This window comes from Ailuropoda melanoleuca, chromosome 19 (assembly GCF_002007445.2).
Source record: "Ailuropoda melanoleuca isolate Jingjing chromosome 19, ASM200744v2, whole genome shotgun sequence".
Taxonomy (NCBI): domain Eukaryota; kingdom Metazoa; phylum Chordata; class Mammalia; order Carnivora; family Ursidae; genus Ailuropoda; species Ailuropoda melanoleuca.
In genome coordinates, this window is record NC_048236.1 from 24,422,674 (window position 1) to 24,435,756 (window position 13,083).

General features: G+C 33.6%; 1 protein-coding gene across 48 annotated transcripts in view; it reads left to right on the forward strand.

Annotated features, from left to right (window-relative positions):
* RIMS1 (regulating synaptic membrane exocytosis 1) overlaps window positions 1-13,083 on the forward strand; it is a 721,356-nt gene that overhangs the window by 554,477 nt on the left and 153,796 nt on the right. For all 48 annotated transcript variants that reach the window (XM_034647841.1, XM_034647842.1, XM_034647848.1 and 45 more), the window contains 3 exons: window positions 8,493-8,560; window positions 9,112-9,222; window positions 11,449-11,548. In XM_034647841.1, coding sequence (XP_034503732.1) covers window positions 8,493-8,560; window positions 9,112-9,222; window positions 11,449-11,548 — 279 coding nt within the window. The remainder of the gene's footprint in view (window positions 1-8,492; window positions 8,561-9,111; window positions 9,223-11,448; window positions 11,549-13,083) is intronic.

Consider the following 13,083-nt stretch of genomic DNA (forward strand, 5'->3'; position numbering starts at 1 on the left):
GGGCTCGATCCCAGGACCCTGGGATCACGCCCTGAGCCAAAGGCAGACACTTAATGACTGAGCCACCCAGGAACCCCTATAAATTGTTTGAATAGCTAAAATAAAAAAAGCAAATATAAAAAAATTAAGGGGGGAAAACCCAATATTTATAGTAACTTTCTTTGATAGAGCTTTGGTTTTAAAACATCTGTTTATATAACCAAAAATGTTTGCTAGAGTATATTTATTTCCTACTATTTTATGACTTAACTACATATTTTTAAATAAGCAGTATCAGTCCCTCATAAGTACTCCCATTTTGTTATGTGTGCCGTTAGAATTCATCTTATCATCTATTATTCTTGTTATTTGTATCACTTAAACTGTGATAATGTATCAATCTCTGTATTTTTTCATTTCCATGTCTTTGGGATGTAGAGGCAGGCAGAAGTTGCTTTGACATTCAGAATCATTATTGCAAATTAATATTGTTTTGCTAGTGTTGCCGGGGTGTGAGGTCTGGATAAAGGCTGACATTTTCCTTTATCAAAGATAGTTACATCTAGAGTGCTTTCTTGTAATGTTTCTGCTGTGAACTTGCCCAACACTACAATTTCTTAAACCTGTGGTTAATATCCAGTCCCCAAACAATGAAAACATATAAACCCCGATTTTTTCCACAGGGTTTCCTGGCTGGTTATTCCGAGGCTTTGCACGTGACAACCTGTTCTCCCACATGAATGGAATACTCAGTCTCAATGTGGAAGCCTGGTCAGTTGGAAAGTTGCAGTTAAATATTTCCCTCCTATGTGCAGCACTTCCAAAATTCTTATTTATGTAGAGTCATTGTGTCAGAAAAAAGAAAAAAAGTTTCCCTAAGTTTGTTAATTCTGTGTTTCTCCTGTTTATCTGGGGTACTTTCTCTTGTATATATAGATTCTGGGAAAGAAATTTCTCAGTCATTAGGCCTCAAACCATATTTACACATGAAATTTATTTCTCTCTAAGCTATTATATGTAGACATCTTTTTGCCCTGTCATCAGTGATCTTAGACTTTTCTTTAGATACATTTTTATTGTCATTTAATATAGATAATAAATGCAGCCTGGTTTAGATTTCCTGAAGACCATGAACATCCCTTGTTATTCTAAGGCACAAGTGTGTGTGTGCGAGTGTGCATGTGTGGTTTTTTGTTGTTGTTGTTCAGAACTTTCAGGAATTTTAATTAATCAACTTCTTTTGAGGACTGCAGCATCATGTCAGTGCAGAGATAAAAAATAAGGATGTAATCATGCATCATGGTGTTTTGGAAGTGTTTCTGAACTCTGATGCTTCATATAGTCTCAAAAATCTAAGTTTATATATTTTTCTAAACTAGGAAAAATTAAGCTGATGACCAATGTTAACTATCTCAAATACCTTTTTACTTCTCACTGTCTTTTAGCTTACTTAAAGTAAATCTACAAAATTTTCTGTGCTTTTCCAAAACCCCATCATTCAGGGTGACTCTAATACATATTTAAACTTATAGTTGTTTTCTAAAGACCATCCATCTTGTTAATGTTTAGGTGATTTCGCAAGGATTATAAACTGAAAAAAGGAATCTCAGGAAGGTAGGATGCTTTTAACCTATTAGGATATAAATATTAAAATGTATTCCATAAGTAATTTCTTTTTTTTTAAAGATTATATTTATTTATTCGACAGAGATAGAGACAGCCAGCGAGAGAGGGAACACAAGCAGGGGGAGTGGGAGAGGAAGAAGCAGGCTCATAGCAGAGGAGCCTGACGTGGGGCTCGATCGCATAACGCCGGGATCACGCCCTGAGCCGAAGGCAGACGCTTAACCGCTGCGCCACCCAGGCGCCCCTCCATAACTAATTTCTATACCAAATAATTTTTAAGGTATAATACAAGCTGCTTTCAAGGAAACATTTTCAAGGATATCTTGAGTCATCGGAAAAAAAAAAAAAAAAGATGAAGGATTGTAACAGCCTACCATGTTCCATGATACAGAGTAATTCAGTCACAGATATTTTGCTGATAGATGTGTGTTTCATTCTCCCACATTAAAACATGATCATTTAACGAAGAAATGACAAAATACTTAATTTTACAGTAGGGGTACATTGTGCATTCTGATCAAATTAATTACTTCACAGTCCAGATATTTTTAGTTAGGGGTTAATCTATGTATTTAATGTATAGATCACCTGACTATACTATAAAAACAACCGTTTTCTTAATACATTAGGCTCACCTTGGCTTTATGGAAATTAACAGGAAGATGTATGTTACTTTTTCTATATTCATTCATTCTGAACACTTGAGCATCGGTTTTACACCAGGCCAATTAATGATTTCTGTAAACAAAGTGACTTTAACATTTTTCTAAGCCTACTTCAGAGCATCCTTTGCAGAGATTACTGATACTATATGTATTTTAGTTATGATAGTTAATTACCTATAAGTGTGATCTCTAACACCTGTGATTTCATATTCCTCATTTTAGTTGTGATAAAATCTATTTCTGAAGTCCTTCATAATTTACAAAGCTGGCATATCTCATTTAATCCTCATGAAACGTGTGCAAGAAAGTAGCATTATCCCCTGTTTATAGAGGAGGACAAGGTTTCTATAGATGATGGGATATTATCAAGAATATGGCAGTTAGGAATAGAGTCACAAATCTCTAATGTCAAGTAAAATGCTCTTATTATACAAAAGCTGTTTTTTTGTGTTTTATAAGAAAAAAACATAATTATTAGTTTCAGATAAGATATAACACTCTTAATGGGGGAATTGAAATAGAGTGAGGTTCTCTGATTTTTCAAGTTTTCAAATAAGTAAACTGTGGGGCAGTTCCTTAATTTTTACCTGGCTTTAGAATTGACAGAGGTGCTTATCAGTATTATTATTGGAAATAGTTTTTAGTCTATTTTTTACACTGTAATGACAACTTGCATTTCTGTGGTGCTGTAGAGTTGGTAAGCTTTATCCCAGACTACCCTCACAAGAGCGGTGGAACGCTGCTGGAGTTACCTCTGAAGTACAGGGACGATCTGAATGCCTGAGCTCAGAGTGAGTCAGAAGTGTTGATTCTGAGTTCCGCATAACTGCTCTGTAGAATTGTGTGGTCATAGGGTTGGTGTTCCATTAGTGCTCAGATTCACCGAAAAGTACACAAAATAACCAGAAAAGTACCAACTCCACCAAATATGTTCGTGAAATTCTAGATCAGCTACCAAGCCTCTGTTCCCGTGCCCTAGCAGCATTAAACAGAGATGGCACCACAGGCCCTTACACAAATATCTCATCTTTCTTTGGAGGTAGTTCAACTCTGGAGTTTCTATTGAGTATAAACGGTTTCTGAATACAAACATCTTTGGCACCTCATTAACTTCATAAATCATAGTGGATGCATTTACTTGAACCATCAGACTTTCATATCTGAGAAAGAGTAGCATTGTTGGTTCTCTGATAGAAGCAGAGTTGCTAACAGAGGGGAATTTTGAAAGTGAAATTTCTAACAAGCATTCAGGGAACAGCCACTCTAGTGAATCCCTACAACCTGGATATAATGTAATTCTTCCAGCAAGTGGCACCTTGTGTGTGTGTGTGTCCTGGGTCAAAACTAGAATTTGGAATTTATATCACTTAAAATTTTTGGAGAGGTTCTTGCTGAAGACCAGTGGTTTGGAGATGCCTCTAGCCATGCCTCAAGGGACACAAATTCCTTAATTATGCAGCATTTGCTGTCAAACTGTGGAGTGAACATTAGTGTGTATATTGAATGAAATCACCAAAAAGTGTTTGAGGAACAATGTTTTTACTATTCTAGGGACTTAGACTGGTAGTAATTCAGTAGTGAATGATAATTTATTGATTTTGCATACACATAGTATTTATTTCTATAGGCTTTAGTATTTCACTGATTATGTTATTCATAATTAAATTTAGCAAGTATATCTTCCCATTTTATTTTAATGCCTGGCTTCTAAGACCTATTAAATAATATTTGTTTCTTATCCCTGACTGCTAATTTAACTTAAGTAAAATGAGGCTTTCTGGGACTTCGCCGTACTGTTTAGCAAACTATGGCTTATTTATTTCAAAGTTAGCGCCATTGTAATTTTTAATTTAGGGGTGGGAGCAGACACATGACTTTTGTAGGCATGGGACTATCTGAAATAGACTTCTAAAATAAGAGGGAGTTATTTCAAAATGGTGTTTTCATTATAATAATCAGAAGTTAAGATTTCTTTTCTCAGTTCTTAGACTTTGGATTTTAATTCCTATCTATGAAAAGAAGGCCCTTGTAAAATATTAAAATGAGTTAAAATGTATAAAGTTTTTGTCACATTATAACCAAAGCAATATTTATTAACTCCTGTGTGTTGACCCATGGTACTCAGTGTATAAAATACCCTACCTTGTCTCAAATTTAAAACTCATTCTTAGAACTTGAGTTGGTTTTTGTGTGTGCACTGCATGTCTATTCAACATGAATGTCTATTCAACAAACATATTTTTACCAAGTATTTTGTCTATGTGCTATGCTATAATAAAGCATACGAGGGTTTATTTAATTTTACTTAGTCCCAACACACATCCTACTATAGAGGATAAACAGAAATAAAAAAGGGAAACAGTTTAAGGGATATAGGAAATCTCTTGTAAAGATGATTCTGCTGATTTTTGGTCTATGAATTTTATAATTTCTTTGGATACCAACAATCTGTACTATATAGGAAGAATAATTTTCTTTGAGATAGCAAGTAGCACAGTTATAGATATGCATTTGGAATTGTGCACAGTTACTGTGAGTCAGTCTTGAAATCAGTTTCAGTCCCATCTTTTATCACCATTCATTATAATGAGGTTAAAAATATGCTGTATATTTCTTCTGCAAATAGAAAAGAAGTCCAAACTGTCTATTACTTAAATGCTTTGGTGTAGATAACCTTTTGTTTACTACCTACACATTAGATACACATTCCACTTGGTCAAATGTAATTATCATGTAAATTGTTAGGCATTTATTGTGTGAAATCAGAATTATGGTTTTTTCTTTATGGTTTTAATATACTCACACACAGTCATGCATCTGTATGATTTAGAAAGCATTTTTGTTCAGCTGATTAGTCCATTGTGCTTTGACATTAAATATCACAAGATACAAAATTTTAAATCCTAGAGGTACATGTTTGCGCACTGTTATGTTCTCTAATTGTAATGACCTGGGTTAGGAAAAGCTGGTTCTCTTTACAGAAGGCTCAGGAGTCCGTTAGCTGACTTTTATTCATGCAGTGAAAGTTGTGTGCTTATTTATTAAGTTTAGTTAACTACTTTTTCATAAGGGATAGGATAAAAGTCTGTTTTTAAAGTCTTAACAGAAAATAATACTCAAAATTATAATACGTCATTGAACTTTGGCTCTTTATGAACTTGAGCCATTTCAGTAGACTCAAGCATCTGATATATTCCCTGGATCTAAATAATAATAGTAAATTTGTTCCTTTATAGTTATATTGAATATTAAAACCAAAATGGTTTGGTATTAAGTCCATAAGAAAATACCCTGAATTTATCATTTTGTAGCCATGCTACTTGGAAATCAATCTCTTTAGTCACCTATTAGAAAAATAATCAAGGAAAATGATTTATATTAATGAAATACCAGATTCTGATTATTTTAGGAGAAAGTTTTGTTGAGTGTTGCTTAGTCCATTAATAATGGAGAAATGTGACTTATAAAGACAAATTACAGTACTTAAAAAGTCAATAATATCTTTAAAATTTAGTAACTACATGGAAAGAAGAAAAATAAGTTTAAAACTACATATTTAGATTTTAGAATTTGTTTTTTGTAAGTCTTTAAGCAAAAATGTTATAATCTAATGAGTGATAATGAAATTTGTGGTAAGAAAACTGTTAGAAACTGTTCGGAATGTGAAGGAGGTGTAACTGTATACTAAAATATATACAAATATTACTGTATACTGAAATATTGAATGCCCTCTTAATTTACATTTAGTAGCAACTTTTAGTAGATATCAACAATACTATGTATGACCAAAATTATCCCATCTTAATCCAATTAAATTAGACTCGCCATTCAAGATCATGTACCAGAAGCATCAGCTTTTGGTTCTTTGTATAAGGAGCACTTTGTGCACAGGGGACATTCATCAGATATGTATAACCAGATTTTCTTAGGACAAGATGAGTGAAACACAGGGTTGAACCACCATAGGAGGAATTGGTGCGTGAGCCAGAGAATGATCCCAATAAGAAGTACAGTTTTTAAGATCTAAGTTATTGAAGAGTGCACTTGTGAGGAGCACAGGGTGTTGTATGAAGTATTGAATCACTGTATTGTATACCTAAAACTAATATTCCACTCTATGTTAACTAACTGAAATTTAAATTAAAAAACTTTTAAAAAAATCTAAGTTATTGAAAAATACAAAAAACTTCCCTTGAAGTCTTTAAAATGGGATGGATTTTGTCATTTTTTTAACCTCAAAGACTTTTCAGAGCAGCTCAGCTTTCAACTTAATGACTAATTTTCTTCTTTAAGCCCCACAAATCCCAGTGATTCTTTTAATTTGTCACAGTATTTCAGAATGAGTCAGCATTTAAGAAATCATCAGACTTTCTTACTCCTACATATATGAAATTTTAGGGAAAAAGCTTTATGAACTGTTATAATCTTTTGAATGATATTTGTAGTTCCTACTTAAAAGTACTTACAATTTTATATTATGGTACATAGTTTTTCTTTCAAGAGGAACAGTGTCATAATACTAAGGACAAAGCAACTTTAAAAATAAGTGTGTGGGCAAGGGATGGGCAAAATGGGTGAAGGGGAGTGGGAGATACAGGCTTCCAGTTACAGAATGAATAAGTCATGGGAATAAGAGGTACAGCATAGGGAATATAATCAATAACATTATGATAGTGTTGTATTCTAACCGATGGCAGCTACACTTGTGGTAAGCATAGCATAACGTAGAGAGATGTTGAATCACTCTGTTGTGAGTGTAAAACTAATGTTAACATTGCCTGTCAGCTATATTCAAAGAAAAAATTTAAAAAACCATGAAGTTTTACAAACAGTAAAAGTAAAAGAGGAAAAAAAAAAAAAACAAAACCCTGTCCTTTCACAACTTTCCTTACATTCCATTAACTGAGGTGGCCAGAAGAAGAGTAGAAATCTGTAATCTTCGGCACCAAGCCATGTACACATTTTAAAGTATGTGATTTTGAAAGCGATATGGACTCTGTGTGAAACAGAAACCGAATATAGTTTCTGCTAACGCAGTTTCTAATATTCACCCCTTCCCAGAATATACTATCATGTACATGACATATTTGAAGAACATTGTAGTATTTATTGCAGTATATATATCATTCTCCTTCAGCTTTTCCAAAATATTATTTAAAAGGAAAAGGGAAGCAGCCACTAAGAGGTGTATGGATTTTTTATGCCTGCAGATTTTAAACATTTTTACATTTTCTATCACATTTCTTTTATAGTGCCTCTATTGGCCATGCCTGTCATCTATGTACAATTCTTTGCTTACGACCTTCACAGATACCAGCCAAATGCATTCTCCCAATACTCAGCTAGATATCTCACTGTTAGTTGGCATGCTTGACTCACTTTCTTAATATTTTTCTCTTTCAAGATCCATCAGTAGAAAATTTTTCATTGATTTAATCTAATATTTAAAATGTAAAAGATCATTTATTCTCACATTCACCCATGCTGGCCTTTCTCCTATGCAAATACTGAAAGCGCTGCTGCTTTCCATTAATTTTTTTCTTTTCTCTCAGGTGCTTTCTTTAGTATTTTATTTTTAAGCCCAAAAAAATTGAAATTAGAGATTCATAAATTCATGCTTACAAAAATTAGGATATTTAAGTCTTTTTTCTGGCTTTAGTAAAACTGAATTTTCTGTTCACTGTATTGTACTATTATTAAAAGTTATTCTTGATACTTAATTTATTCAATACTGTGTGCTAAAATGTATACCCTATTGTCAGCTGATGAGGGAAGAGGATAGAGACCAGAGACTGATTTTGAAAGGATATGATATAGTTCAGAGGAGTAGAGAGACTAAGTTTCAATACTTACTTGATTGAGTTCGGTGAATACAATTTTTGCCAGTATCACTAGATGGTAGGCTGTGCCTTGGTATGGTTAGCCTGTTGAGGGAGGGTGGAGTGGGTTAATCCAGTTCTTTCAGTACTTTTTATGTGTGTTTCTAGACTGATTAATGAGTATAAAAGTTAGTATGTTGTATTAAGTGCATTTGTAGCACACATTCATTCCAAGGATTGAGGTCGCAGCCTTTGCAATGAAAGAGTGTATCATTCTGGGATGTACACACTCAAGATTTTGATACTCATAACCCTTTACTTCATAGACTGAAGAAGTCATACTGAAAATGATGCATTCTCCACTTTAAATCATTGCACTTTTCATTTTTTTCCTGCGGTGCAGGTGATTTGGATTATTACTGGTTGGATCCTGCCACGTGGCATAGCCGGGAAACATCACCTATTAGTTCGGTAAGCTTTCTGGGAAATGAAAGTTTGGAGCTTAGGGACAATATGTGCTGTTCATTGTCCTATGTTTGATACGTGGTAGATGGCAATCTTACTCTGTTTCATTATATGTTTTAAGAGAGAAAAATATTCGTTTCATTTAAGGCAGTGCAGTTTAGAAGGGAAGTAAAAAGCAGTTATTAAATGATGACTATATATAAACGAGATATTATTTGGGTAATGATATCAACATTAACAACAACTCAAAATACAGAATCAGTTTTCTTTATATAAACAGATTTATTTTAAATTTCAAATTATTTCTGAAGAATTTTTTAGAGAATTACTTAATTGCTGACTACTTTTTAGAACTATTTAGTTTAAGAGTCTAGTACAAATAAAACGTAGCTGTCAAGGCAAATTGTTCTAAGCCTAGGGTAGAACCCACCAGAATAAAGAATTCCCTCTAGAGTGCCTGTAACTGAGGAAATCACATCATGCTACAACCAATAATTATGTGTCTATAGGAAAGAAAACAACTTATCTTTTTTTTAACTTTATTCATGTTTTAATAGCATCCTGTAACGTGGCAACCATCTAAAGAGGGGGACCGATTAATTGGACGTGTTATTCTTAACAAGAGAACAACCATGCCCAAAGAATCAGGAGCATTACTGGGTCTGAAAGTAAGTATGCTGGTTTAAAGTGTTTCTTAAGGCTGGATTACAGTTTGGACTGCATTCAACAAAGTTTCTGACAATGATTTTTAAATATCCTCCTCTCTTCTCCAAAATAAAGTCCTCCTAGTGAATAGATCTTGTTAATAGATTGATATCTTATGGTAGAGTTAGTGTTATTATCTGGGTTAATATTTTAAAATCATTTTATTAATATGACATGCAGATGTGATAGAAAACTTCCATAAAAAAGAGCAAAATAAAGAATTTTTATCTGAGTATAAAGTTCAAGGATGATTTTTACATTAAAAAGATTTTAATGGATGGTAGTAAAGTTAGATAATGTGAACTGCATGATTTTATTGTATCCTGACAAGCAACATAAAACATCATTAGATTGTTTTCTAAGTACAATAGAATTTATGGTAATACCAAAAGAGTAGAATGTATCTTTTAAAAATATTAACTGACTGCCAACAGATATGATGAAAAACTAATTAATTGCAAAAGATTATGTTTTATTATAGGAAAAAATATACATACACATTTTGTTTTATTATGTGTGTGCATGTATGTGTTAAATCACATGATTTTATTTGCTTTCAGAAATTTAGAGAAGCATTCGAAGATCGGCTTTAAAATTATTTACCAAGATATTGTATTATATTTGTGTGGTAGTTTGACCTCTTCAAAACCATTGACTATTAATTCAATTAAAACCTTTCTTCAGTTAATGTGCTTAATAATATCACCTTATTGGTTATTATCATTAATTTCTCTTGCTATGCGATAATTCTGATCACCTCCACTAATGGGCATGTCCTAAAGAATCATGGATCAACCCAAGCTTTGAGAATATGCCTTGTACTTTTAATTATACATACTGAGCGCCTGCATTGGGAGAAATTAAACTTAGAAATTTTCAGATGTATTTAATTTTAGTTACGACGGAAAAGCCAGGTAAAAGGGTTAAATATTCAGTAATATAACTCAGACATCAAAAGTTAGATTAAAATACATATATATTTCAGATGAAGTCATTCAGATGGTCAGTAGCAATGATAAACTTAGCTATTACTCATTGTACCATAGTAAATTCCTTCCCCAAAGTAGCCTATTCTTTGTTTGAATCCATAGTCTTTATGACTTAGACCTATATTCTACTAAAGTTATACACAAGAGATAAGTGATGTAACAGCGGGGTATTATGTGCACATAGAACTGTAATTCAGGAGCGCCTGGGTGGCACAGCGGTTAAGCCTCTGCCTTCGAAGCTCAGGGCATGATCCCGGCGTTTCGGGATCGAGCCCCACATCAGGCTCCTCCACTGCTTCTTCCTCTCCCCCTCCCCCTGCTTGTGTTCCCTCTCTCGCTGGCTGTCTCTGTCTCTGTCGAATAAATAAATAAAATATTTAAAAAAAAAAAAAAAGAACTGTAATTCAAATGGTAGGTATGAATTTTGAGGATAAAGAAAAATGAACCCTAATGTAAACTGTGTCACACACTTCTGTAAGTAGGGAAGACCCGGCCCTTGTCTTGTAAGGATATACATTACCCATGGTCTTCCTGCATTGTTAGGGCAATATAAGTAATCAGTACATGTACTTCATTAGGACACATGCATCTCAAATATAATGAGATGTTTTCTTTTTAAAACTATACTGCCACTTCATGGGATGCCTGGGCAGCTCAGTTGGTTAAGTATCTGACTGTTTTGGAGTTTTTTTTTAAAGATTTTATTTATTTATTTGAGAGAGAAATAACTAGAATGGGGGGAGTGGGGGGAGCAGAGGCAGAAGCAGGGGGGAGGGGCAGAGGGAGAGGCAGAGGGGAGGGGCAGAGGGAGAAGTAGACTCCCCACTGAGCAGGGAGCCTGTCATGGGCTTGATCCCAAGACTGATCGCAGGACCCTGGGGTCACAATCTGAGCCGAAAATAGACGCTTAACCAACTTAGCCACAAAGGTGCCCCAAGTGTCTGACTCTTGATCTCAGCTCAGGTCTTGATCTCAGCATCGTGAGTTCAAGCCCCGTGTTGGGGACCTACTTCAAAAAAAAAAAAAGAAAAAAAAAAAACACATACTGCCACTGTTTTAATCAAAAATATATTTCAGTTTATTAATGTACCTACATTCAATCCTAAATACATTGTAAAAGACTGTAGGAGTCATACCTCAAAGTAATAAACTTATGTTTTGATATGAGTCTTGGGAACTTATAAATTTATTATTATCCAGGTTGTTGGAGGAAAAATGACTGACTTAGGACGTCTTGGTGCCTTCATCACCAAAGTAAAGAAGGGTAGCCTTGCAGATGTAGTTGGACACTTAAGAGCAGGTAAAGTTTCTTTTTAATATTTAAACAGTGTGTACTCTTTGCATGAATTGGTGGTTTTCAATTTGGGGTAAGTTATATGTAACAATTAACTAACTAATTTTAGTGCATGAATAAAGATTTTTTTCCTGACATGGGTATTTACTGATTGCGATAATAGGCAACGATACATCAGTAGCGGTTTGGAGAGAGTAAGTTTAGGAATCTTTTTTTATTTGTGTAAAAATAAATAGATACAAATGCTGTAGGATTCTTAGTTTTTGTAGATGGCTTCATATTGTTGCTACAAAAATCCAGAACAATTTAGCCTTGTAGAAAAAATAATATCACCAATTAATTCCTTAGTTTATATTTTGAGCTGTTATAATTACTAAGGTTTTTCACAATGGTCCCAAAACACTTATTAGTAGTAGTTTTTAGTAAAATACAGCCATAATCACATTTCTTACACGGATTATGTAATAAAATATTTGTTAATTTAGTTGTGGCATGCATTGTACTCACGCAGGTCTACTAGTTCTTGGTATTTGGAAATTTACCTAATGTTACTCTGTAACCTTAACATGATATAGTAAAATCATTTAATATGTTCAGATATACCGTATTCAACATACCTTAAAATCTATTTTTGTTAAATTGTTTACTCCTCATTTTAGTTAAAATCATATTAACATTTTTTCTGGTTTACTTCACAGTTTAGTAGGAATCTTTTGGTTGGAGTGTCTGCTTATTCATTTGAAAGACAATTACAATGAAAACAGAGAAAGCTGAACTGTAGAATTGATGATTAATAACCCATAGCACATAGAAAGAGAACATTTCTAGGCTGTTTTCCGTTTTTATACCTTAAGACTGTAATTACTGAGACTTTTAGAAAAGTGTTCTGTAACTGCTAAAGACATTTTTGTTGTAATTGATTACCAGGATATCAGTTCAAAATCATTTAGGTTTTTTCTTTGATAGAGACTTCCTATGCAGGTGTTGTATAAGGAGAAAATACAAATCAGAGATTTTTCTCCATCTGCAATACGTACAACTTGGAAGATGTGTAGAGGTACAGTACACTGTTGTTTACTGTCAGGGACTAGTTGTGATTTAATAAGAAGGTAACTCAATCAGGAGTGACTGTGTCAATAAATTGAGTCTTTGCTTGTTCAAAGACTGAAAAATCAGCCTTAGAAAGTTTGAGAATCTCTTAAAAAAAAATAAGAATTCCTTGAATCAATGGAATGCCCTAATGTAGCTATAGAAATCTGAATTTGCAGATCAGATTATAAACATAATGGCTTTTGATTTTGTCTTTGTATTTTAATACAAGATTACGTAAGAGAGTCAGTGAAGGGTTTTTTCTATATAAAATAGCCCTTAGTGATAAATTTCATTTATTTATCACCCTTAATGTGCCTAGAGCCTGAGAAACTTAAACTAAAAAGTTAAGAGCTCAGCTTAAATAAGTATAAAACATACAAGTGGACTTTTCACCTCAAGCAATTGATGCATTTGAAAAAAAGTGTTTTAATAAATTAGATCATATATTC